Below are 26,877 nucleotides of genomic sequence, written 5' to 3'. Positions count from 1 at the left end.
TAATCCATCAGATGAAGTCAGTAAATTATAGATATGGCTCTAATATTTGCTAGGTTTGATTTAGAACTCCAAGGTAGGCCTAAGTTCGTTCTTCACCCACTTTTCCCAATAACCACTCATGAGGTAAGTTGAGCTGAGAGAAAGTGACTTGCCCAGGGAACACTGGATACAGAAAATAAGTTCTGTCTTATGAGCCATTTGCTTTCTCTGACTTTTTTAAGGCTAGATAGCTTACAAATGGTTCTAATGGGATACATATCAGGTATAACCACGTCAGTGGTAGGTTTCACAACTTGTTCGAACCTACTCTGTGGGTGTGGCCTCCTTTGTGGGAGTGGCTTGCTGCCCATGTGACCGGATGGGAGTGGCTTGCCGCCCATGTGACCGGATATGAAGATGCCAACGACACTTGTCAGAACCACCTTAAATTACCTCACACACAGCACTGGCATGCATAAGAATATGATGTAAACTTGTTTTTTAAAAGGCATCTTTGGTTTGTGTTAAAACAACTTCAACACACGCAATGTTCTGATTGCACCACAAACGCAGTAGTCATCCTTACCTTTCACAGAGGCACTGAGTTTTATAAATATGAGCATGATAGTGTAGAATAATCATATCCAAGGACCAGTGGTGGGTTTCAAAAATTTTTGGAACCTCTTCTGAAGGTGTGGCCTGCTTTCCGGGTCCACTGGTGGAACATCTTCTAACCGGTTTGGTAGATTTGACAAACCGGTTCTACTGAATAGATGCGAACTGGTAGGAACCCACCTCTGAACCACGTCCTCAGCTTGGTGGCATTTGTGGTATCCTTTTCAAAGTTCCTGCTTTACATTGTTTTCTTTTTTCTTTTTAGGGATATCCCAAGATTGGTCCGACTATGCCCTTTGGTGGGAACAGAAGAAATGCTGGCTCCTGAAAACTCATTGGACTCTAGATAAATATGGAGTGCAAGCTGATGCCATACTCTTCTTCACCCCTCAGCACAAAAATCTGCGCCTTTGTTTACCAAGCATGAAGATTGTGAGACTGAATGTTAGCTTCTCTTCTGTGGTATTCAGGGTTGTTGGGGACATCTGCAAGAGCCTTGGTAAGTGGCGTTCACATGTTCTGCCCTGATGTGCTTCCAGCAGATGTTGTAAGGGATGTCCACATGTCTGTCTTGGGAAACTTCCACTTTATGTCTGAATTCTCGTGGAGCACTGTTTCCAACAGTAACATGCATAACAGGGTGATTTGATGAACGCTGTCCATTTAATACAGGTGAATTTTTCAATGAACAAATAAGAATATTAGTAATAAGGATAGTCGGTTTCTTTGTTACTTTCATAATTATTCCCTAGTACTTCCCTAAGTATGAAAGCCAGTTTGTTGTAATGGTTAAGAGGGATGTTGTAATGGTTAAGGCACAAGGCTAGAAACTGGGAGACTGTAAATTCTACTTCCACCTTGGGCATGAAGCTAGCTGGATGACCTTGGGCCAATCGGTTCCACCACAAAACCGCGGTCGACTAAAGCGCGGTGACAAAACCGCGCCGTCAAAACTGCGCGACAACAGCGCGACAACAGAAGCGCGCCGACAGAAGCGCGCTGACAGAAGCGCGCTGTAACATAACCCTAAAAATAACCCTAAACCTAAACCTAACCCTAAACCTAACCCTAAACCTAACCCTAAACCTTACCTTAAGTTAAATCGCACTTCTGTCGGCGCGTTGTCGGCGAGCTGTTGTCGCTTGCTTTTGACTTTCGCTGTTTTAGCGCCGCGGTGTTGTCGGCACATTTTTGACTTTCGCAGTTATGTCGTGCCACGGGGCCAATCTCTCTCTCAGTCCTAAGAAGGAGACAATGGCAAACCATTTCTGAATAACCTTGCCAAAAAAAACTTCAGAAACTTGTCCAGGTAATTGCCAGGAGTCGACACTGATTTGAAGACACTGGGGGGGGGGAATTCTTTAAGTTAATCGAAAATTAATTTCTTCATATTCAGAGTGATGGCTAACACCATCCATCATGTTCATCCATTCCAAGCTTATCAATCACACCCCTTTCAGAGGTAGCCTACAGCAGTGTTTTTCAACCTTTTTTGTGCAAAGGCACACTTTTTTCATGAAAAAAATCATGAGGCACACCACCATTAGAAAATGTTAAAAAAAATTAACTCTGTGCCTATATTGACTATATATAAAGTAATTTTCCCACGGCACACCTTACACTATGTCACGGCACACTAGTGTGCCGCGGCACAGTGGTTGAAAAACACTGGCCTACAGAATAGCAGCCCCGATGAGATATGAAGACATAGCACTTCTCTCTCTTTGGAACATCAGCCTTCTAGTTTATGAGAGAATAGATTTTGTTCAATAATCGCAATCTACGTTTTCTCATACAACACTGAGTCACTTATTTGGAACATTTCTTTTTCCATTACTTCGTTTTTGTAGCAGGTCCAAAATATAAGTTATTGCCTGCTTGATGTGAAGATCAAGGTTCCCATCTACTCCTACCTATATAAGCCAAACGAGCTGTGATTGAATTTTGCTTCAACACTGGCATCTTCCCACACTGAGTGGCTGGATGCAAAAGAGAAGAGGGCTCTTTAATTTTTAACATTTCACTGCAAGTACGGTACCTTGCCATGCAAATTATAGTAGTTGGTGGCTAGGGCATTTCCATACCATGAGCATTTGGACACAGTCTCTCTGCTTCTTTTAAGCCTTTTATCTATGGAATTCTCTCCTGGAATTCTAAGACGGTATAACCAGATCCTCACACCTGAAAGTTAACCACATTGAGGAAAGTACAATTGGCTGTGTATTACCAGTTCAAGATTCTAAAGTTTGCATAGTTTGATTTATAATTCTAAAATCTATTGAAAGTAAAGGGAAAACGAGAGCACAGTGTAGGCTGTGCAAGGCAGTAGTTTGGATTTTAAAGGCAGTTTAGCTCAGTCCTTCAGGTTCATTGACAGCCTGGGGAATTATTGTAATTGTTTTATTGTGATTTTTTTTTAAAAAAAAAGGTTTCAGTTCAGCAGATTTGAGAGAAATACCATTGAATTCTGCATTCTCTTAAATATAAAGAAAATGGGACCTTGGCTCAATAAGACCAATGCCCAATTAAGTTTGTTCCTACAAGTGTAATGACCAATGAAAAAAAGTATTTGGAGCTGATTTTACCCAAAGCAAATCACTCACTTTATTCTGAGGAATTTCTGCAGAGCTGCCCATTACTGCTTATTATTTTCACCCACTCAAGAGGAACATCAATTACATGTTTTTAAAAAAGCAGAACAAGATGTGTCTACACATAACTCAGGATGAAGGGGAGGCAGGATAGGACTTGCAGTGCAAAGAGCCATTCCTACTATGTATGAGAATTTTATCGGTTAGAGGAATCATCATTCAGGAGGGGAAGTAATACAAGATCTTTGATCAGGAAAACATCTATCTAGACATCTAGATTACCTGAGGCTTTATACTGCGTGCTTCAAAGTTCCCCAAATCACATGGTATTATTCAATGGCAAAGCATCAAAACAGCCACAACTCCCTGTCCATGTTTGGCGGAAACCTTAAAAAACCCCAAAATGTGTTTAAAACTCCTGAAGATAGATAATTTCACAAGGTCAGGCTGCTGATTTCTAATGGGACATCAGATAGTCTGTTTGTAGTCTTCGGTTCCTGTAATGTAACAACAGCATTTATTTTGTTTGTTTGTGCTCTCAAGTGTCATTCTAAACTTAGAATGAAAGGGACAGAAAGTATATTATAGATCAGTGGTGTCAAACTCGTGGCATCACGCCATTACTTGACATATCGCTGCTTTTTTCCCTTTCGCTAAAATGGGGTGGGCGGGGCCAGCATGTGACACAATCGGCTCATGGGCCGCGAATTTTACACCCCTGTTATAGATCATCTAGTTAGGGATCCCCAAACTCTTCACCTCATCAACCCCATCATGAAGTTTCAGATTATTCACCAATCCCCCCAAGACACCTTAAAAATGAATTAAAATGCTACTTAAACTAATAATAATAATAATAAAAACAACAACAATAGCAGCAAGAGCAACAATGGACCTTTAAGGGCCAATACTGACCCTGAGAACTCTGATCTAGTCTAAACCTAGCCAAGCAAGGAATCCTGAACTGAGACAAGACTCCATCTCCACACTTCCTTCCCATCTTTAATCATATTTGTGTTAATATTTATTGTTTTGATATTTTAATATTTCATTTTGTTTTCGCCCAGTTGTAAGCCTCCTAGAGTCACCCCTTGATGAGAAAGGCAGCATACAAATGTAATAAATAAGTAAAATCCGCAATTGCAATATACCGGATAGACCATCAGCATCAAACATCTCCAGCAAAACAAAATTCTACAATCTTCCTTGTGTATTTGATATTAGGTGAATTTTTTAAAGTCATGACCTCTGTTGGTTCATCTTGATAAATAAAACAGATAAAAATAAGTTATGGTTCTATGCATAGATCTATTTTTATTTACAGCTAAAGAGCAGGATAGTTCTAAAATAAATGCAGTGGACTTATCGCACTACTTTCATACTGATTTCCAGGTTTGGAGGTCCTTGAACTCAATAGTTTGTTGAGTATTGCTGTTTTAAAGCTATGAAGTTGTGCACAAGCATAACTTTGGTTTATTATTGTTCACCTCCCCAGTGATATGCTACATTTTCTGCAGATGGAATGTATCACCTCAAGCCATGTTAACAGCTGTGCAATTCGCAATATAAATTCCTAGCACATTTCTGTAAACACACCACAATTACAATGATTAAAGCCTCAGGTATTGCTCAACCAGGAATTTATCTCTAAAATATTTCTCACCACAAATAAGACTTGTATCAGCCTGCAGAAAAGGGTTGTAGGTTTTATGTAGATGAGTAGATATTATGGGTATATGACTGTAGTGACAAGATAAAATATTGTAGAAAATAAATGCACTAGAAGTCTCTCATAGCACAGGTACTAGTCACTGATTCATTTGTTAACTCAGAGAAAATCAAGCAGACTCATAGATATATCATGTTTTTTCTTCACACATGCTTTTATAACTGCAAATAACACCTGCGTGAATTGTATTATTCCTTAACAGGAGATGGTCTGCTAAGAGTCATTCAGCTATCACTCTTAGATGAAAATGGTGAGGTAGGTAAAGTTAGGGATCTGTATAGAACAGGGAGGAATAATTTTGATGATGTTTCTTTGTGAATTGACTAGAAGAATGGAATATTGCTGAATTTTCACAAGCACACTGTAGGAGACATGATTGAATGAATTCTTCTGGCTTTTTCATAAGCCAAGCACATTGTTTGATGGAGATTTAGCAAAACAGAATTGCCTTTTTTTTCTAGACAGAAAGAATAGGAATTATGAGGCAACAGATCTGGAAGTTCCCAGCCACACCAGAGAGGCAGGTGGATAACTGAGTAGATGTTTGACTGGTTAGATTGAGAAGATACACTGCATAATAGGTTTTTACAATGAAGTTCCACCTTGCCAGCTCTCAAGAGATCTCATAATCGCTTACTACCTATAAGTCAGATGACAACCATTAAACTTTCTTAAAGCATAAATGGTATAGTTCAGTGTTTTTCAACCTTTTTTCATGAAAAAAATCACGAGGCACACCACCATTAGAAAATGTTAAAAAAATTTAACTCTGTGCCTATATTGACTATATATAAAGTGTTTTTCCCACGGCACACCTTACACTATGTCACGGCACACTAGTGTGCCGCGGCACAGTGGTTGAAAAACACTGGTATAGTTAACATGAAAAAAGCAGCTGCAGTTGCCTTCCCATTTAAAACCTCTCTCAACTCCCCAAAAGTCTGCTATGCCCTTTTGCTATTTTAAGTCTGGAGGAATCTGAGCTCATATTACAGTGGAAAAGAAATATGATGAACTAGAGCTTCATATCATGACCATTTTTACCCTAAAATAGTTCTCCCCAACTTGGTACACCTTCCAGATAGATTGGCCTTCAAGTTCCTGGATCTTGAGACAGTCAATCTCTAAACCAGTGGTAGTCAACCTGGTCCCTACCACCCACTAGTGGGCGTTCCAGCTTTCATGGTGGGCGGTAGGGGTTTGCTGTAACTCTGCTTTATAAATTTTATAAAGTAAAGTTACTTCCCTACTTTATAAATCACCATTACTGTGGAACCGGTGGGCGGTTAGAAAATTTTACTACTAACAGAGATACAAAAGTGGGCGGTAGGTATAAAAAGGTTGACTACCCCTGCTCTAAACTCTATAATGCTACTTCTGTCAATCTTAGATGGTTTAAGTGAAGGTTGTAGAGGCAAGCGTCTCTTTTATCTACTACTTACTTGTAGATTATCCTGGAGCTGTTGGCAAAGTATGTTTAATTAGTGGCTATTTACTAAAGTATTGTAAAAGTAAAATATCTTTTGAGTTGAGTGCAAATTTGGCGTTTGTGGGCACTTTTTTTCCATAATCATACAAGTGATTGATCCCTACCTTTTTTATGATGTTTTTTTTATAAAACAGCCTGCTGTTTCTCCAGTTTTCCATCCAAGTGTGACCAATTCCTCTTAGCTTATTGAAATCATCCAGGGTCATCAGCTAGTGCTTCTATCTTATCTAAATAAGAGTTTCAGGTCAGTTTTAGGTCACTAATGTACTGAGAGTGCTGTGTGGTGGTGATTAAGATTTGATCATCTCACATCTTCTTTCTGCTGCTTTTATCTGTTGGGCTAGCTAGATGGAACCCGTTTTCCTCTCAGAAGCCCTTGGAAGCAAATGCCTTGAAAGCAGAAGCAGCAGAGAACTACTCTGTTTGATAGGTGTGGAATATGCTTTTCCTCTAAACAATGACTGCAGTTAAAGAGTGAAAGAAGGACAGGTTTCCGGGAGTCCAAGACCAGCCATTTCTAACTTCAATAGAACTCTTTCAAGGAAGGTCACCTCTAGACTATTTGTTTGATTCTCGTCAAACCTGGTGTTTGAATTAGAGCAGCTTGCTTCCATTGTAACTTATCACTAGATAAGCTGATTAACTTTAAGAATTGGTTCCTGGTTATCTTGCTTTTCCCTCCCTGCTCTTTCCCCCTCTCTTGCTGTAAAGTCTTCTTACATTGATAGATTGTAGGACAGAAGTTTTCTTCTTTTATTCATTGCCTACTTTCTAGCTGGAAAGTGGTGTTTAAATGTTTTCACAGAATAAAGCAAAAGCAGATGCACTTCCAGTAACCACTAATGTTTTATTTTCCTACTCCATAATCCTGTTTCTCTGCTTCTTGTCTTAGCCGATTTTTTGAAACAAAATACTTCAATGGAAGTAATATTCTTCTCGGTTCCATTTATTAAAAATTAACTCCACAGCTGATTTCAAAAGTACCGAAATTTCTATGGTGGTGAAGGATGTTTGCCTAGCACTGTTTTGCGAAATAATTATTATGGTTGGTCAAGCAGCCACATGTTTAGACTGGTTTGGCATTTTTGCCCATCTAGCAAGTCCTTTTCAAGGGCCTGAGAGAGGCAGATTTATTAATATTAATATTGCAGAATGTAAATGGTTCCAAGTAAATCTAATTTTTGCCATTGATTGATGATGATTTTGTCAGTGCCAATGTTGGTGGTGGTGGTATTATTATTATAACTTTTATTCATTAAACATGAAACTCAGTCAACTGAATATGTAAAAATGTATCACAAATATCATTGACTGGCACTGATGGTTGATACGGGATAATGCCAGCCTCCTAGGTATCAACCAAGTATCTTCTTAAAACGTACATTGTTCAAGTAGCAAGTTTTTTGCAGTTTCGCTAGTATTATTGCAGGAAGCTACAATTTCTTGATGTATTTTGTAAACTTCTTGGACATGGTACCAAATGCCCCAATGACAATGGGTATCACTGTCACATGTTTCATCCATAATCACGTAGTTTCAGTTTATTATTTTTGCTGTTAGTTGCGAAGTCATGTCCGACCCATCGCAACCCCATGGAGAACGTTCCTCCAGGCCTTCCTGTCCTCTATCATCCTCTGGAGTCCATTTAAGCTCACGCCTACAGCTTTGGTGACTCCATCCAGTCACCTCATTCTTGTCATCTCCTTCTTCTTTTGCCCTCAATCTTTCCCAGCATTATTATTATCTCTTTTATTCATTAAACATGAAACTCAGTTAACTAGACATTTAAAATGCATCACCAATACCATTGACTGGTGCTAATGGTTGATACAGGTTGCTGCCAGTGTCCTAGGTTATCAACCAAGTATCGTCTTAGAATATGCGATGTTCGGAGTAGCGCAGTTTTTTGCCATTCCGCTGGTGTTATTGCAGGAAGCTGCAATATTATTATTAATATTATTGTGCCACTTAAGGACTCTGGGTGGCTCACAAAATTAAAAGAGCAGTCTCAATCTCCCTCTGCAAAAGCCTGAGCAAAGAGGCCAGTCTTCACAGTTCTTCTAAACAACAGCATAGAGGGGAAGCAACCAGATCTCAGGGACAACCTTGTTCAGAGGGCAGGCACTGCTATAGAGAAGGGACACTTCTGGGTTCCTAAGAGATGACATTGTTTAATCAAAGGAAGTCAGAGTGGGCTAATTCTCCAAGATAGAATTAGATGGGCAGATGTCATGAAGGATATGAGATCCCTCAAGTAACCAGGCCTATATCATGAAGGGCTTTATGGGTAATCAGCACCTTGAATTGCACCCAGAAGCAAACCCCCCATCCAACTTACATCAATAGGCCCTGGAGAAAGAAGGTTTTCCCAATCCACAACTCTTGGTGCCGACTCGCAAGGATGCCACGGGCAACTGTACTGAAAGCCATTGACAGAACAAGAAGCACTAGGATGGATGCACCATCGCCATCCTGACACAGTTGACTAAGTCTGCCTCGTACTAAATCGTGATCTGAAACCCAACTGAAATTGGCTTTCATAATATGTTTCCTTTAGGGTGTCAACTCACAAAGCATTTGCATTGTTGCTATGGTGAGGAAAGGGGTGAAGGCTCATGAGTTAATTAGGGCATCTTTCGGAAACCTGACATAGGGTTCTCCTCAGTTGTAGATCAACTCCATTTTCAACAAATTTCCCCAAAAAGAGAAGGTTGGAGACTGATGGTAGTCATCAAAAGCCATTGGCTCCAAAGATGGCCTCTGGAGGAGACACATCACCTTCACTTTCAAAGCAGGAGAAACTCATTTTTTCAGAGAGACCAATAACCATGGTATGGGCCCAAAACATGGCTCATCTTGTAACCTGTCCAGGAGGGCAAAAGAACATGGTGTCAAATCGATGGAGTCTCTTGGATGATAGAACCCACTGGTCTTTCCAGCCTGTTGATATTTTCAATTGTGTTGCAGGTATTAGACGATCAGAAGAACTGTCTCTGCTGAGGCCAACCAATGAGATAAAAAAGAAAAAGAGAAAAGACAAAGAGAAGGACAAAGAACCTGTCATAGAAGATATTTTAAACCTGCACAATTCTCCAGTGAGTTTTGGATTGCCAGGTAACAGTGCATTACACAATACTGATTCTACTTATTTATTGGCTGCCTTCTCTAGACATTGAAGTTTGAAAAGTAAGAACAAAAGGCCATGTAATTAATAGGTTAAAGAAACCTTCGAGCTTGTTACTCTATAAGCTGGTTTTTAACATTGGCTATGCTGACTCAAAATGATAAGGATTATTGGGGGCCTCTGGATTGGAAATCCTGCCATCAGGAAAGAAGAAGTATTCAATTCAATTACACATTTTTAGGAATAAGAATTAAGTTTTGACAATGACATGCAAGGATACCTTTTGTAGACAAGGAAAGTGAAACAGTTCTTCATCAGTTACAGCTTTTGAAAAAGACTTGGTGTTCGAGGGAAATACCAGTTAAAACCACACCAACTCCTGCTGTAAATGTAATTTTCTTTCTGCATTGCTGGCAGGCACACCTTATGTGACCTGCAAAAATCCAGAAGGTCACTAGCTGGCAGGAAGTCTTTGCTTCCATCTAATGGCTCTCTGGGTATTTGGATGGAGCTCATTGGTATGTATACTTAAACTCCATGACTTATTCTGCATTAGGAGTGTCCAACCTTGACAACTTTAAGATTTGTGGACTTCAACTGGCTGACGTGACTGGCTGGGGAATTCTGGGAGTTGACGTCCAGAAGTCTTAAAGTTGACATGGTTGGACAGCTCTGTTCTGCTTTGTGAGATTTAATCATTATTCTCTCTGTGTGCCCATTTGGAAGCATTCTCCCTTTTTTTTTTCCTAAAGAAAGACTTGAAAGAACCTGAGCGCCATGCAATTCAAGTCTGGCACAGTACCATCTAACCAATTATGGTTAGTGATACTTACATATTAGGAAAAATGCAGTTATGTTTTTATAGTACTAGGATATTAAAGAAAGAAATACTTTGAATTATAACAATGGCATAGTATTCCAAACCAAAATGCATCTGAAAACTAAAAGTACATTTAACTATTTTTTTTTTGAACAAGCACAATTATCTAGATTGCTGGAATTTAGTTTTCTATTGAAAGCTGCCTGCAAAACTATTAAATAGAGTCCCAAAGAGTTTTTCCCAAAGAAATAAAGGTTTGTTTTAGAAAAGAAAGGTTTATTTTAGAAAAAGAAAGTTTATATTGGAAAATCATCTCCTTTGGCATTCAGTGATGTTATAAACCAGTGGTTCCCAAAGTGGGTGGTACTGCCCCCTGGGGGGCGGTGGGATGACTTAGGGGGGGGCAGTACCACCCACTTTGGGGCGCTAAGAGGCAAGGGGGGTAGCAGGGGGGTACTAAGAGGCAAGGGGGTTGGCAGGCGGCAGAGAAGGAGCTGCGCTGAACCTACAGCTTCAGTTGGCCAGCCTGCCATAAATGCCCCTTCTTCTTTGATCTACTCCAGTGGTTCCCAAACTTGGCAACTTTAAGACTTGTGGACTTCAATTCCCAAAATTCTAAAGCCAGCTCTGCTGGCTGGAGAATTCTGGGAGTTGAAGTCCACAAGTCTTAAAGTTGCCAAGTTTGGGAACCACTGATCTACTCGATACTACCACTGCTGCTTCTCGCTGCTGCTACTGCTGTCCACCGCGGCAACTTAAGCAACAGCAGAATCAATCCTAACTACCAGCGGCCTCAACCACCACCCAGCAAAAGAGAGAGGGAGGGAGAGAGGAAAAACAACCGAGCAAAGGAGGGAAGGGAATCGAAACAACTAAATCGGAAGACACAGAGCCACTCCCACGTGGCGGCTAGGCACATGCCGCTCAAGCTTTTTTCCTCCCCCCCTCTCCAGACCGAGTGCCACAGCTCAGAACATGCATGCTTCCTGAGCCCGCCACAAACATGGGCCACTCCCGTCCTCCCCCCTCCCCATCCCGTCGAATGGTTGCTTCTGGCCTATGCATACCATGCATTGCTCAGGGTAGCCAGTCAGTTGGTGCACGCTCCGCCAATCCGTGCGCTGTGCACCAAGGGCGGCAGTATCGCATTCCACAGGCAGGGAGTCCTCTTTTCTGTGGGTGTGCGAAGGACAATCCCAGGACCGGGGATCCACATATGTGCGTGTGGCAACTAAAATCCTGCAGCGACACAAAAAAGGGGGGGGTGTTCCTTGGATGGGAAGGGGGCAGCAGGGCAATGGCCAAAGGGAATTTTGATGTGGGCGGCGATGAAGCAAGTTTTGCATGAACTCCAGGGGCAAACTGGTAGGAAACTGGCTACTCTTTTTAAGTGTCTTTTAAGACAAACCATCACCCAAAATTACTGGAAACTAGAGCCAGGAGTTAATGCCACCGAAAACGCTCCTCTGATACCGTAATAGGAGAGGAAAACAGTCCTGATGCTTTTAGAGCAGTGTCTCTCAACCTTGGCAACTTGAAGATGTCTGGACTTCAACTCCCAGAATTCCCCAGCGAGTATTCCCTGGCTGGGGAATTCTGGGAGTTGAAGTCCAGACATCTTCAAGTTGCCAAGGTTGGGAAATATTGCAATCTGCTAAGTGACTTAAAACCAGACATTGGGAAACTGGTATCACATCATCAAGCCCATCCATCACATTAAGAATTTACCGAACAGTGAAGTAGTTACTAAATTTTACTGAGTTTACTAAGTTACTAGTTACTAAGACTTTGAAAACCTAGTATCACTGGATCATGTTCAGCAATTTTGTTGAATTAACATTAACTAAAAAGGTTTTTAAATTGGATTTTGAATAAATGTGCAATTAATTGTTATAGTTTTAAATTTTCCTGTTACAAACCACCCAGTCACATGACCCCCCAGCCACGCCCACCAAGCCACGCCCACAGAACCAGTAGTAAAAAAAATTGAATTCCACCACTGGATGGGGGGCACTGAGGATCAGTTTGTAGCACCAAGGGGGCGGCGGACTGAAAAAGTTTGGGAACCACTTTTATAAACTGATGGTTTTATTTTCTGTTCTCAATATTTCAGCCAGTCCTGGCTTATATAGCAAGACAATGACCCCGACTTATGATCCCATTACTGGCTCCCCTGTCCCTTCCACTGTTGCGTGGTTCAGTGACAGCCCATTGGCACAACAGAGCTGGAGCACCCTCGCTTTTAGCCATCCTAACTGTGCACCAGAGACACTTGCCAAGATGTATCAGCCTCGAACATTGGTCGACAAAGCCAAACTGAATGCTGGGTGAGGAACCTTTCTCTTCGAATATTAGTATTAGACCATTTTGACAATCCAAGGGCAATGTTGACTGTGCGTGCTGTGTATCCATACACAAAGAGTTAATTAGGATAGCTGGCACTTTTATCCGAAACCTAAGCCAAAAAAGATCCTTCCCAAGTAACATAATTTAGAATTTTCATACAAACAAGAACCTGATTTGGGTTGAACGAAAAGTAACACCTTGACATATACTGTTAGGAATAAAACAAGGCTCAAATTCCTCTTTGCACTTTTGATTGTTCATAACTGTATTCTCTCTTCTCAAATATATTTTTTCAAAGAACACATATTTTCCTCTTATATACATAGAATTTATAATTTCTAAATATGTTCATTTGCTAAAATTGAAAAACTATACAGCTATCTTTACTTTTGCTAAATGTGTTATTAAGGCTAACATTTAAGGGACTATAGCAGTGATGGCTAACCTTTTCCAGATCAAGTGCGCATGTGCACGCCCAAACCCCCAAAATTCAATGTGTGCACACCCCCTGCATGCGCTACTCCCATGCATATGCATGTGCCCCCCCCATGCATACCCCACCTCCTCCCATGTGCAGCAGAGACCTGAAGACCAGCTAGTCGGTGGGAGGTGCGCGCACTTGTGCAGTAAAATTGAACTGGGGTGACAGCTCACATGCCCACAGAAAGGGCACTGAGTGTCACCTGTGGTACACGTGCCATAGGTTTGCCATCACAGGACTATAGGGTCATAAAAAGGGAGTTTGTTGAGACTAACACTGTCATGGGCAACAGCTAGTAATAAACAATGATAATAATAGGCGTTACGGTGTGTAGAAATACATTTCAAGTTTCCTTACTATGACTATACTTACTAAACTCTACATTACTCTCTCTCACACATACACATACACACACACACACATACACACACACACTTCTAATATCTTGTGCTTTGTTACAACTCTGTGGCATTTATTCTCAGTGCTTGGTGTTCTTTTCATTTCAGATGGTTAGATTCATCTCGATCACTCATGGAACAAGATATCCAGGAGGACGATCAACTTCTACTCCGTTTTAAATACTATGATTTCTTTGATTTGAATGCAAAAGTAAGAAGCTCTTTAAGATTCCCAACATGACAATTAAAAAGCAAATGTAGGGATTTCATTTTGTATTCACAACTGAATGTTGTTAAACCATAGCTTATCAATCAGAGTACAGTAGTAATTATATCAGTTTTCTTTTAATATAAGCAAAATAGCACAATAGTTTTTGTTGAATATTCTTTTTCGTTTGACTTATCTATTTGATTTTGGGATTGAGCAACTCCAAGCTGGCTTGAGGTGGGTCACAATATTTAAAAATAATGATAAAACATACTGCTTTTGAAACACACTGTACATGCATCTCTCTATTCCCTTTTAAGGTAAGCAATATTATGCAGAGTGCAGATAAAGAGTAAGAAGTAGTGATACACTCTAGTTTTGCACCATCACACTTCACTAGACTTTTTCATTTCTCCCTGTCTTGCAAATTTTCCTTGTTTTATCCTTGTGCACTTATCGCTTCAAAAATTGCCTTTTGTTACGTAATCTTATCAATGTTATCAAGCAACTTTGTCTTTCTCTTCCCCTCAACCAGTTCATTCTTCTTCTATATCAGAGGTCTTCAAACTTGGCAACTTTAAGACTTGTGGACTTCAAACCCCCCCCCCCCAATTCTCCAGCCAGCTCTTCTATATACTTCCTTTTGAGCTAATTCATTGTCTCTGCTTAACAAAACCATCTGAACTTATTTGTTTTATACTGTACTGTCATACTGTCAGTTTTTGTATTCAGCCTACATTTACGCATCCCCCATTCATTCTTCATTCTATCGTTTCTTGTACTACTAAATATTCCTGAAATACTCCATTCCTACTGTATTCAACGTGCTTTTGTTTCTCCAGACAGACCACCACTCATTTCCATATTCCATTTAAGTGGGTAGAAGCATGTTCTTACACCCATTTTCATTTTTTTTAATAAGGATTTATTTATCCCAACAGCTTACTGTATTAATGTCCCCAAGCAAGCAAAATGTCTCTTAATGTCATTACAAATATCCATTATATACTTAGTCATAAAAGTCCATTACACAAAAAAGTGGCCATATATATTCTTGTTTAATTTCTTGCTCAATATTAGACAATCTTGAAAGCATTTACTCTCATATGTATTTCACTTCCATTGCATACATCAAACTCTTACCAAATTTAACAGCCAACCTTCAATTCTTTATCTATGCAAAACATGCCCAAATTCATGCATATATCTTAGCATATGTTTTGCTTAGATGAAAAGCTCTGGTCAAAATACCCTGCATAAAAATACAGTGAATTCCCTTTCAGTTTTTAACCTTAATTCTTGTTACTTTTTTATTTGTATAATAATGGCATTCTTCTAATCATCTGCCATTGCTACTTTCTTCAGACATTAAGCAAATTACATAACTACTCCCTGAGCAAACTATATGTAGATTTTAACACTTCTTCAGTACTCGATCTATACCGGTAGACTTTTTATTTTTCAACATTATCATTTCCCCTTTTTCTTGGGCATTAATATGGATAGCATCTAGTTCTACCCTTGAACATATCAATATAATCCCTCCTACAGCTGTCTAAAATAGTGCATATCTATTTCTCCTTATAAAGCCATTAAACCTTCCCCCAAAATCTGATCCTGGCACCACTCATTTTTGTAGTGCAGCTATTGACATACAGTGTAAAATGTGGCGCAGCTCTCTAGTTAACTAAAGTTGCCCCCTCTTCATCATCACGACTGAATGCCATCAAGTTTGCAACCACACACATTTTCTCCGGGATGACCTGTTCCTAACCTCATCCTTCAGGTCTTCCAGTGGTGTGTCCTTCTTTGCTGTAACAGAGTACAAAATGTTCCAAAGGACTGTACTGTATATCTGGAGGTAGTTAGTCTGCTTAACTCTTGGACCCATGGCAAAGTCTGCTTATTTCTAATGCAACCTGATATTTCTTCTCTTGGCAGTATGATGCAATACGGATCCACCAGCTATATGAGCAAGCCCGCTGGGCTATTCTGCTGGAAGAAATAGACTGCACCGAAGAAGAAACCTTCATTTTTGCTGCATTGCAGGCATGTACTTGATCTTGTTACAAAACCAGTTTTTTTTCTGTTTGAAGCAGACTCCTGCCAGAACACAAAGACCCAGGGAGCGGGACTTGGATTGGTTGTTCCAAGTGAGGCCTTTCCCCCACCTTTCTTCAAAAGTGATAAACTAGTTTGCTATTTCATATTGTGTTTACACATATGTCAATGATTAACAGAGGGTATTTGATGAGGCGGCTAATTCTTCAAGTGTTCTAGAGCAAATATTGAATTGTGTTGCCTCCCAAATACAAAACATAGATTGATCATGATACAATCCCATTTCCAAACGATGAGAAAATATCATTAATCCCCAAAGTGTTAGATGTTGAGTTTTGAGTTTGATAAGAGTCCTTCCTCAGATTGGATGTTAAACAAACGGACAGAAGGCCCTTTTGTGCATTTATTAACCAGTTTAGTTGTTATTGGTTCAGCAATTAGTTCTTCAAATATAAACCCAAACAATAATTAAATGACTCCAATTCTCTGTATGTCTAATTGGACAACAGCTACAAGGAATTGAATGGGATTTTATACTCCAAAAGAGTTTATGGGCTTATCCCCTAAAGGTACCGGCACAAACTTCATTTTCATTGAGTATGCAAGGCAAACTTCTATAGGGAAGGAATTATTCGGATGAATTGCTAAAACTCACATATTTATGGAGTAGAATGACCTTGTTTACTCTTTGAAATATTACTTCCTTGCTCTTTTATCTCTGATCTCTTTTCTCAATTTCTATTTATTAAGACTTTTTTCGTGGAATTAAATACAAATCAAAAGAAGGAAATAACAAAGTACAAAAAAAACAGAAAAGAGAAAAGTTAAAGTTAAGAAATACGACTTCTGAAATTTTCAACAGATAATTACAAACATATTGTTCTTCCTTCCTCTTAGATTTTATACAAGTTCCTTCAAACTCTCACTTAACCCATGTCTTTCTTACTCTTCAAACTCATAGAATATTATTTAATTTCTTCTTTCAGCAAAAATAAGTCCCTATTTTGTATTTTTCAATTCCATTGTCTCTTTATCCATATTAAACCTGTCTTTTAATTATGCATATAAAAACTATCAAAAATATGGTTTTTAAATCTACTGAAGATGATTGTTCTGTTGACCGCTTTAATTTTTCCATCCTCTTATATTGCTAAGTTTTGATATATTAATCGTTTTGCTCTATGCTGTTTCTCATCTATAGAATGCTTCCTGTGCCAATGACAAAAAAGATTATCTTTCAGTAATTCCTGGGCTACTTCATACTCTCAATTTGGCACTTCTCATACGATGATTGTTAACATCCATATGAACTTTATCATACCATTAAAAACCCTTGCCAACTAAACTTCTGGCTATGCTCTTCCAATTCTTTCTTTTATTTCTCAGAAGAACTCATTCTTTCATGCAAACCAAACAACAAACTGCAAAATACAATTTAAACTCCTAGCTCTCTGACTTTTGCATCCTGAAAAAAATTGTATTTAGCCTTTGATTTCTTGCCTTGCCATACAAATCTAAATAAACCTATTTATCCTTCTGTAAAAGGTGCATCAATTGTCAAAACTAGTATGAAATAAAAGAATCATTCTAGATTATTAATTTTTATCATCAAAATGCTTCCAATGATAATTTCAATTTTCCCATCAATAGAAAATTCCTTCAGCTTTTCCATTAATATATCTAATCTTCCCAAGGGATTTTCATCTATTAAAACCAAATTGTTTGCAAATGACCTTAATTTATATCTTTTTAATACTCTCACCCCAATTATTCTCTCATCCTGTCTTATATCACATTCCAGTGATGAAAATGAGCCACATTGTCTTGTTCTTTTTTGTATCTCATAGGTTTACGTTAATTCACCATTGACTGTAATTTGTGCTGCTTGTGATATTAAGATAGTATATATATAACCTGTTGAATAAAGTTATTTCCAAAATCCATTCTTCCAAAATTTTAAACATAATAATCTAATTCAAATTAGCAAATGCTTTCCTCTGCATCAAAAAATATCAACACGGCTTGTTTTTCATCTGTCTAGTATATTATAACTGTTTCTCTCCCTTAGCTGATTTTGAGACAGAAAACCACATTGATTTTCATGTCTAAAGTCCTGCAACTTTACTAGTTCAATGATGCCATAATAAATAAGTTAGAATTACTATTCAGTAAAGAAATTGGTTGATGATTTTTTGGTAAAATAGCACCCTGATACAACCTTCGGAAAAAATGACAAATTCTTAGCTGGAAAAGGTATTACCAGTAAGTTGGAAAGGACATTTTTTTCCTTTAAAGATCTATCTTCCTGCTATGTATTGTAGATAAGTGTAATTGAATAGTTTATCCTGGTTATCTGCTGGAGCAGGAAAATACTCTCTCCTGATTGGCTGTTGCCAGATTAGTTCCTATAAAAGGATCCAGGTCATCCAGGGAGTTTTTAAGTTGCCTGACAGGAAGTATTGAATAAAGAGCTATTAGAAGTTACTCTGGTCTCACCTCAGGGGTGAAATGCTACCAGTTCGGACCGATTCACCCGAACCAGTAGTAAAAATAATGCTACTGGTATTTCTGACGATCAGCTGTGACATGCAATTTATATTAGCTAGAATCGTCGGATTTCCTGCTTTCTAGCTAATCTAAATCACGTGTCACAGTGGATCCCCCCCCCCCCCGCCCCGGCTGTTCTACTTGCCTTTGCAGACTCGGAAGGCTTCAAAATGTTCCTTTTTTAGCGCTGAGCAGGCGCGCCTCAGGCACACGTGTGTGCAAAGTGCGCACTCGGTAGCAGACTCACCAAATTGGTAGCACACTTTGGAGGATTTCACCGCTGCCTCACCTTCATTCTTCACCCAGAATTTAACACTTCCTCTTGTAGTCAATGAGAAAGCGATAAACTTCCTTCAGATAAACCTGTTCCTGTTCTGTCTGTCCGTCCTTTGCAGGAATAAACAGCTGTAGAAGTGAAGGTGGGGGGAGAGAGGAGGAAGAAAAAGTGAAGGTGAAAGAATGGATGAAATTAAGGAAACTCAAAACTAGAATGAGAACCCTGGAAAAATAATACAAACATTTGGCTGCAAAATCTCGGGGTTCTCCAGACCTATAAGTGGGATATAGGGTCCACAGCAATGGGGGATTTCAATTTATTTTACTACTGGTTTGCTCGTGCACATATGCGCGCGTGCTCAGAAGCGTCCAGGCGGGTGGGCAGAGCCTCACACCACCGCCACTACAGGTTCGCCTGATCTGGGGCGAACTGGCAGAAAGCCACCTCTGGACACAGATTCTTAAAAGACAAAAAGAGGCCATATAATATAGATTGTTTCTGTTTCAGATGGATTGCCCCAGTGGTGGGATTCAAAACTTTTTACTACCGTTTCTGTGGGTGGGGCTTGGTGGGCGTGGCAGCGGAAGGATACTGCAAAATCCCCATTCCCTCCTGATCAGCTGGGGCTTGGGAGGCAGAGAATAGATGGGGCGCGGCTACTCAGAGGTGGTATTTACCGGTTCTCCGAACTATTCAAAATTTCCGCTACTGGTTCTCCAGAACTGGTCAGAACCTGCGGAATACCACCTATGGATTGCCCCTTTCTCTTTTATGCATGGGAAACACAGTGCTTAGTAAAAGTACTAGAAGAATCAGTGCAAGAAGTCTTCCTTAGCAAACCTTAACTAAAACATCTTTTTGGGGAAGCTGAAAGAGCTGCTTTCGTAAGGATGATTTTGTCTGCTTCTCTTAGCAGCTACCATATACTATATAGAAAATGCAGTCTGGATTAAAACAAAGCCATTAGAGCGGTGGTGGCGCAATGGTTAGAATGCAGTACTGCAGGCTAATTCTGTTGACTGTCAACTGCCAGCAGTTTGATTCCCACCAGCTCAAGGTTGACTCCGCCTTCCGTCCTTCTGAGGTTGGTAAAGTGAGGACCCACATTGTTGAGCACAATAGGCTGACTGGGTAAACCATTTAGAGAGGACTGTAAAGCACTGTGAAGCGGTAAGTGCTATTGCTATCTTATTTGGTCGGTTTTAACTTTTTGTATGATTAGCTTTTAGCTTTCCGAGAGTATAATCAGTCAGGAATGATTTGATTTTGATAGACACGTCATTCAGCAGCCTGGAGTAAAATTAGGATTCACAGTCTATTACTGAGATGCTGTAAATACCTAATACTGTAAAAAAAAAAAAGAAGAAGGATCAATTTGATGAAAACATAATTACTTCCATTGCCTTTTATACATGTGATGAATCAGAATATACTAATCGAATGGAAAGGCTAAACAGATTTCATTGTAAAGATTTTACTATTAACTTCTCAGTTTGTTTCCTCTGTATGAAATCAACAAGCTTACCAGATACCATCCGGGTATCTTTTCCCTTGACTGCAGTACCATATCAGCAAGATGACCTTATCATCTGGATCCAAAGACTTTGCAGTTGAGAGTGAAACCGACGAAGTGGAAGCAGCGCTTTCCAATCTGGAAATAACCCTAGAAGGCGGAAGATCAGAGAGCCTATTGGTATGCCATTCCCTTCCTTTGGGCACGGAGTCAAGGTAACATTCAGGCGGCAGGGGTGGGCTTCAAAAATTTTAGCAAGGGGTTCTCTGCCTGGTTGCTGGGTTGGCATAGCCATGGTGGGCGTGGCCTAGTCGGCTTCCTGCACCGCAGCAGTGGAGGTGTTTTTGCCCTCTCCGAGCTCTGGAAGCGTTCCTCGAGCCCCTGGGAGGGTGAAAACGGCCTCCCCAGGCTCCGGAGGCACTCTGGAGGCCAGAAATGAGCCCATTTCCAGCCTTCCCAAACTTTCAATAGGGCCATTTTTGCCCTACCCGAACCTCCCTGCGCACCCTGCACTTACTGGCATCCAAAACGGGCCGCGTGGGAACTGCTGGAGGAGAGGGGCATGAAGGGGGGGGGCAGCCAGGAGTGGGATTTGGGAGTTCTCTGAACTGCACAGAATCTTAACTAGAGGTTCCCCCGAACCCCCAGCAGCCCACCCCTGATTTGGGGTGTAGGAAATTAGGCTGGGTTCACTTTATCAATGAGCATATTTCCCATTGTTTCCCCACTGTTTCCCCTGATAGGCCCTCTGGAAGTTGATGAATTGCAATATCCACTATCAATGCCTGATTGAGTTAAAAAGAATATGGGTTCACCATTATCTGGATATATGTACAGGTGGTCCTCAACAGTTCATTTAGTGACCATTCAAAGTTAACAAGACACTGAAAAATGTGACTTATGACCGTTTTTCACAGTTACAACCTTTGCAGCATCCCCGTGATCATGTGATCAAAATTCAGATGCTTGGCAACTGGTACATAGTTATGACCGTTGCTGTGTTCCAAGGTCATGTGATAAATCTTTTGCGATCTTTTCATAAGCAAAGTCAGTGGGGAAGCCAGATTCACTTAACAACTGGGTTACTAACTTATCAACTGCAGTGATTCACTTAACAACTGTGGCAAGGAAGGTGGTGAAATGGGGCACAACTCATTTAACAAATGTCTCACTTAAAAACAGAAATTTTGGGCTCGATTGTGGTCGTAAGTCGAGGACTACCTGTACAATATCTCTTTAACCCAAGAGGAGGGGACCTAATTATGATATTATCACTCTTCTCTAATTCTGCTTATCAGGTATTTTTAGTACAGGGTAGTTTGTGCCTATTTTCTGATTTTAAGAGATACAAACTTTTTTTCAATATTGTATCATTTCAGGGGAACATAGCTTTTGGCTTTTTCCTATCTCCCAAATTTTTGGGTTTGTTTTGGATATAAACTTTTACATTTATCTGCAATGTGTTGCTGACTTGGACTTTAAGTGTGGGGGAAGCAAATAGCAAATTAGCAACCGTAACACACACCAACTATGCACCCATAATGTGGACCAATCATTGACATGCATTTGGAAGTATCTAGCTATGCCTTGTTACTAGCATAATTTTTGGTTCTCCATAGGAGGATATCACAGACATTCCAAAGCTTGCTGATAACCTCAAACTATTTAGGTAAGGAAAAGGAGCGATGGTAACTACCCATATATTGATCAATGTTGTCTAGCATATTTCATTGTGTTTTGATACACTGAATTTTGAAAGCAATCAATACCCCAAATCTCAAAATTCAATATGGTATCGTATCAGGATCGTTTCAGTTGAATTGGAAATTGATTTAATATGTCTATAAGCCATCCTTCATATAAGAACCACTCGCAGGGTGGTTCACAAAATTAAAATAATATCATCACAATGAAACTCAATGATTAAATCCATTAAAATACTACTGCATGAAAAACGATCACATTTGTGTTTTCATAAAGAAATGAATGACTTATTTGAAATCTTTCAGGAAAACAGTCTTTGTATGTTTTTGTACTGTTGAAGACGTAAAATGAATAACCAAGATATTTTACAATTCAGTGTTTTGTGGAAATAGAAGAGGGGGCAGGTGATAAAATGTGCATCACGATATTACAATACAGGTAGTTCTTGACCTACAATAGTTCACTTAGTGACTGTTCAAAGTTACAACGGCACTGAAAAAAGTGACTTATGACCGCTTTTTCACACATACAACTGTTATAGTATCGCCATGGTCATGTGATCAAAATTCAGATGCTTGAGAACTGTCTCACATGTATCCAGGATCATGTGATCATCTTTTGCAGCCCTCTGACAAGCAAAGTCAATGGGAAAGCCAGATTCACTTAACAACCGTGTTACTAATTTAACAGAGATTCACTTAACAACTGTGGCAAGAAAGGTCGTAAAATGGGGCAAAATTCACAACAGATGTTTCACTTAGTGATAACAATTTTGGACTCAATTGTGGTTGTAAGTCGAGGACTATTTATACCAGCTCCACAATTTCTATACTTTTACCTGCACTGAGAAGTAAACTCAAAGGCCAGGGTTTGCATGTGTTGTCTTTTGGGGAGGGGGGTGTCATCACTGTAGTTTCTATCAGCCCCCTGTGATGTGATCCTCTCTGATAAAGCAGCTAAAACAGAGAAACACATACTTCTTAATGAGACAACCACATAGACTTTCATAATATATTAGTCAATAATCTGGCGTTGCCCAGGTATTTATTTATAGAGGGGGAAATGTCCAGACGAAATATAATTTCTAATGTTGGATTTTCCCCCTTACCAGAGGGAGCCCCCTTGTGGAGTACTGTGAAGCCGTTATCATGGCAACTCCACTGTGCTGCACAGTAGAAGCCATTTTACAGCAGTACAGTAGAAGTCATTTTAAGGCACAACTGGCTGTATCTTAACAGAACACACACACCAAGGGGTGTTGGGGCATCTTACCCCCACAGTATTTTTCTCCAGAGGGTAAGTCATATGTGTACCAAGTTTGATTGAAATTGCTTGAGGCATTCCAGAGTTATGCTGGAACACAAACACATCTGTTTTATATATATATGGATGGGAAATAAAACTTAGCCAAAAGGATTGATCGGTTTTCCTCATTAGAACAGAGACTTGATGAAGCAATTCTTCATTTGCAGATCCAAAAAGCTGGTCCTGAAAGCCTTCAAGCAATATTGGTTTGTCTTTAAAGACACATCCATGTCTTACTTTAAAAGCAAAGAAGCTGAACATGGAGAACCTATCGAGAAGTTTAACCTAAGAGGTAGAAGCTGATATTTTCATACAGCATCTTACGAAGTGTGGTTGTATCTACAGAGATCTCCTAGCACACTAAGCATTTTTGTTCTTTGTTTATATGTCTGAGTACACATGGATATGAACGTCTGTACATATGCATAAACACAGATTACTCTGTCTTTAGACAGTATTTACCATATCCTGTTTTTGTACAGCTGGGAGTGTTTTGGTCTCATTTACTGACAGATGTCCAAAGGATATTAAACATTATGGCATTGTTGCCCACATAACATGTGCCGAAGTGTAGATACCACTGCCATGAGTGAAGATGAGGAACACATGAAGGCCACATACCTCTGTAATTACACTTCTGACCACAGAAATTGTATTAGCAATAGCATTTAGATGTATATGCCATTTTACAGCACTCTAAACAGTTTTACAGAGTCAGCCTATTGCCCCCAACAATCTGGCTCCTCATTTTACCAATCGCAGAAGGATGGAAGGCTGAGTCAACCTTGAGCCGGTCAGAATCGAACTGCCAAATTGCAGGCAGCCGGCAATCAACAGAAGTAGCCTGCAGTATTGCACTCTAACCACTGCGCCACCGCAGCTCTTATTACTTAGCTTCATAGAAATTGTGCCAGGCTTTCACTGCCCTGAGTTCCCAAATTATGCCAGCATTAGTGATCAGTGGGATGCAATAAAACCCCACTGGTACAAATGTTCTGTGTATATTGCAAATACCATATTGATCATCTGCTTATCACATGGTTCAATGCTACTTATATTTTTCTGGGGAAAGGCCCTCATAGCACCAGTCCTCATGTTAAACACAGAAGATGTATTGTTGATCAGAGGATGATCAATAAACATCATGGTTTCCCTTGAAAGTAAACAGTATCAGCTAAGGCTGAGTGCAACCCTAGAATAAAAATACAAGGTTACATCTATCCTCATAACTGGAGCGGTTCCCAATCTTGCCGTGTCCATAAAGCAGCTGCGGCGGGGTGAAGGGGGGGGTTTGCATGCACATATGGAGCTTCACGTGCTCCTTGCGTGCCCCAGTTCCCAACGGGGCATGGATCGCTACTAGACTGGGGGGATTGGGAACCTCTGCCTTAGTAGTAAGTAATAATTAATCATTTACCTTTTTTAAATTGTCCTTATTACCTTTTTTATATGCTGTTCGTTCTCCCTGTCTTTCTCGTGTATTGTTTTTAAATGAAGATGAAGTGTAACTTTACATATAAATTCTGTTTTGTTGTTCAGGATGTGAAATTGTCCCAGATGTAAGTGTGTCAGGGAAAAAATATGGGATTAAATTACTCATCCCAGTTGCCGATGGAATGAATGAAATACTTTTGAGGTGTAATGATGTGAGTAACAAAACAACTGAATGAACCTATTGTGTGCACAGAGGAGGGGTATTAATGTGCTTTTTGTGCATTGCATTGCCCCTTTGGAAACCTCATTAAGGTCCAGGTGCTTGGCTGGCATTTCAGTGCATTGCAAACCCACACAGTAATAAATATTCCCAGCTATTTGTGCATGGAAATAAAACAAGGCTTGTTTTTTGTTTTTGTTTTTTAAAAGCAATGAACCAAACCCCAGGTTGCCTTGCATGTATATCCCGCTACTCACCTCCATTCGTGACAGGGGATCTTTGTTTAAAAGTCTGCGTCAAGAGCTACTTTGCCAAATTATTCTGTAAATTTGTCGGTATTTGTCCTTTGCCTCATCTGACCTTCCTGGCTGAAGAACTCTTGTGAAACTCAGCTTCCCTCCCTAAAGTCATTAATATCTGGCAATTCCACAAACAGAGCAATAAAGCTTTCTCAGCCAACAGTGTAGGTTTGCCATTGCCTTGTTTGGGCTATATTTTCTGTGGCCCTGGGATTTCCTCAGGCTCTCCCAAGATGGACTGGTGGGGCGGAGGGAAATTAAGGGACAAAGGAGATCTAAGAGTTCTGATACGTCAGCGAGGAAGAGAGAAAAAAGGATTCAATATTTTCTATAAACATATTTTATTTAGATAATATAAAGATAATAAAGAAAAATGGTAAATAGTGGAAAAATACATTTAAAAGGTGAGATGAGATCTGAACCCACTCTTCTGGTGAGAAAAGGTGAAGTGAGATCCAGGCCCACTCTTTTGGCCTTCTCAAGGGCCCTGAAGACCTGGCTCTGACAATTGACCTGTAGCCCTGATGGTCGCATGTCATACTGGAGGTCTTCCTTCCTTGCCATCTTTCTTAATTTTTAAGTCAATTTTAGTGGTAATATTTGTTGTTTTAATGTGCCATCTTGTTGCTTTTTATTGGCTGTAAGCTGCCTAGAGTGGCCTCTAGGTCAGATGGGGGGGCATATACATTTGAGATATAAAGAAAAGAAAAAGATAATAAAGAACAGCTTCTAATCTTCGGGGCAGCAGTTATAATACATTTTATTTGTTCCCTCTTTCTACATCAGAGATGTCAAACTAAAGGCCCGGGATCTGGATCCAGCCCGCGGGGTGCTTAGATCTGGCCCGCGGGGCTGCCCTAGAAACAGCAAAGGACCAACCCACGGTGCCTCTTCCAGCAAAAATGCGTATGTCTCTCCCAGGCTCTGTTTTCAGCCATGACAGCCTTCTACCACCCTCTGCCATTGAAAACGGAGCTTGGTGAGGGGGAGGGTGCAGAGGGCGGCAGAAGGCCGTCACGGCTGAAAACAGAACCTGGGTCCTTGAAAGCTTCCCCTTTAGAATTTCTGAAGAAGAGATAGGATAGAAGTTGAATAAACAAATTAGACTGATGAAGTGTTGTTGTCTATGGCAGGGATCTCCAACCTTGGCAACAGAATTCTGGGAGTTGAAGTCTACAAGTCTTAAAGTTACCAATGTTGGAGAAGTTAAACAAAGCATTTCAAATGATTGCAGCTAAACAATGTGAGTAAAAATCGGTGCCAGATATATTTTTTTTAATATCTCTCCATGGACTGTTCATTGCAGGAAGAGCAGTATGCCAGATGGATGGCTGCTTGTTCATTGGCTTCCAAAGGAAAAACAATGGCAGACAGTTCTTACCAATCCGAGGTGCGTAACATCCTCTCGCTCCTGAAAATGAAAAGCAGAACAGCTGCAATCCAAGAAGCTTTGGATGTAGAAAGCATGGACGTGAAACCGGAATGCTTCATCTCACCACGATATGCTAAGAAATATAAATCTAAGCAGGTAAATGGGGTGGCAAGGAAAATACAGGAACAGCTGCATCTTGGGCCAATTGCAGGGGATCTACTCAAACTGATTCAGGTCTAATTGGTAGACGAGTCTTGTTTAATAGGTCAAAAAATGAATTTCAAGGAGTATCTTTCTTACAGCAAATGTACAAGTAAAATCTGAAGAGACAGCACAAACCTATAAATAGAATATTGGACCTGAAT

At 40.0% G+C, this 26,877-nt stretch overlaps 1 protein-coding gene and 1 long non-coding RNA gene across 3 annotated transcripts in view; one reads left to right on the top strand and one right to left on the bottom strand.

Moving 5' to 3' along the window:
- FERMT1 (fermitin family member 1) overlaps positions 1–26,877 on the top strand; it is a 46,883-nt gene that overhangs the window by 5,678 nt on the left and 14,328 nt on the right. Inside the window, exons 3-12 of one of the 2 annotated variants that reach the window (XM_032213385.1) lie at positions 860–1,093; positions 9,371–9,517; positions 12,461–12,674; positions 13,681–13,783; positions 15,722–15,829; positions 20,227–20,358; positions 21,798–21,847; positions 23,355–23,479; positions 24,727–24,833; positions 26,447–26,668. In XM_032213385.1, the coding sequence (XP_032069276.1) occupies positions 860–1,093; positions 9,371–9,517; positions 12,461–12,674; positions 13,681–13,783; positions 15,722–15,829; positions 20,227–20,358; positions 21,798–21,847; positions 23,355–23,479; positions 24,727–24,833; positions 26,447–26,668 (1,442 nt within the window). The other variant, XM_032213386.1, reaches the window with a different exon arrangement.
- Positions 1,090–15,726, bottom strand: LOC116505901. Its single transcript, XR_004254984.1, has 3 exons — positions 15,555–15,726; positions 1,686–1,834; positions 1,090–1,249 (listed from the first exon to the last, which is right to left on the bottom strand). It is a non-coding gene; the product is annotated as an uncharacterized LOC116505901 (long non-coding RNA).

This window comes from Thamnophis elegans, chromosome 3, assembly GCF_009769535.1.
Source record: "Thamnophis elegans isolate rThaEle1 chromosome 3, rThaEle1.pri, whole genome shotgun sequence".
Taxonomy (NCBI): domain Eukaryota; kingdom Metazoa; phylum Chordata; class Lepidosauria; order Squamata; family Colubridae; genus Thamnophis; species Thamnophis elegans.
The sequence above is the reverse complement of the archived record's forward strand: the minus strand, read 5'-3'. Positions and strand labels throughout refer to the sequence as shown.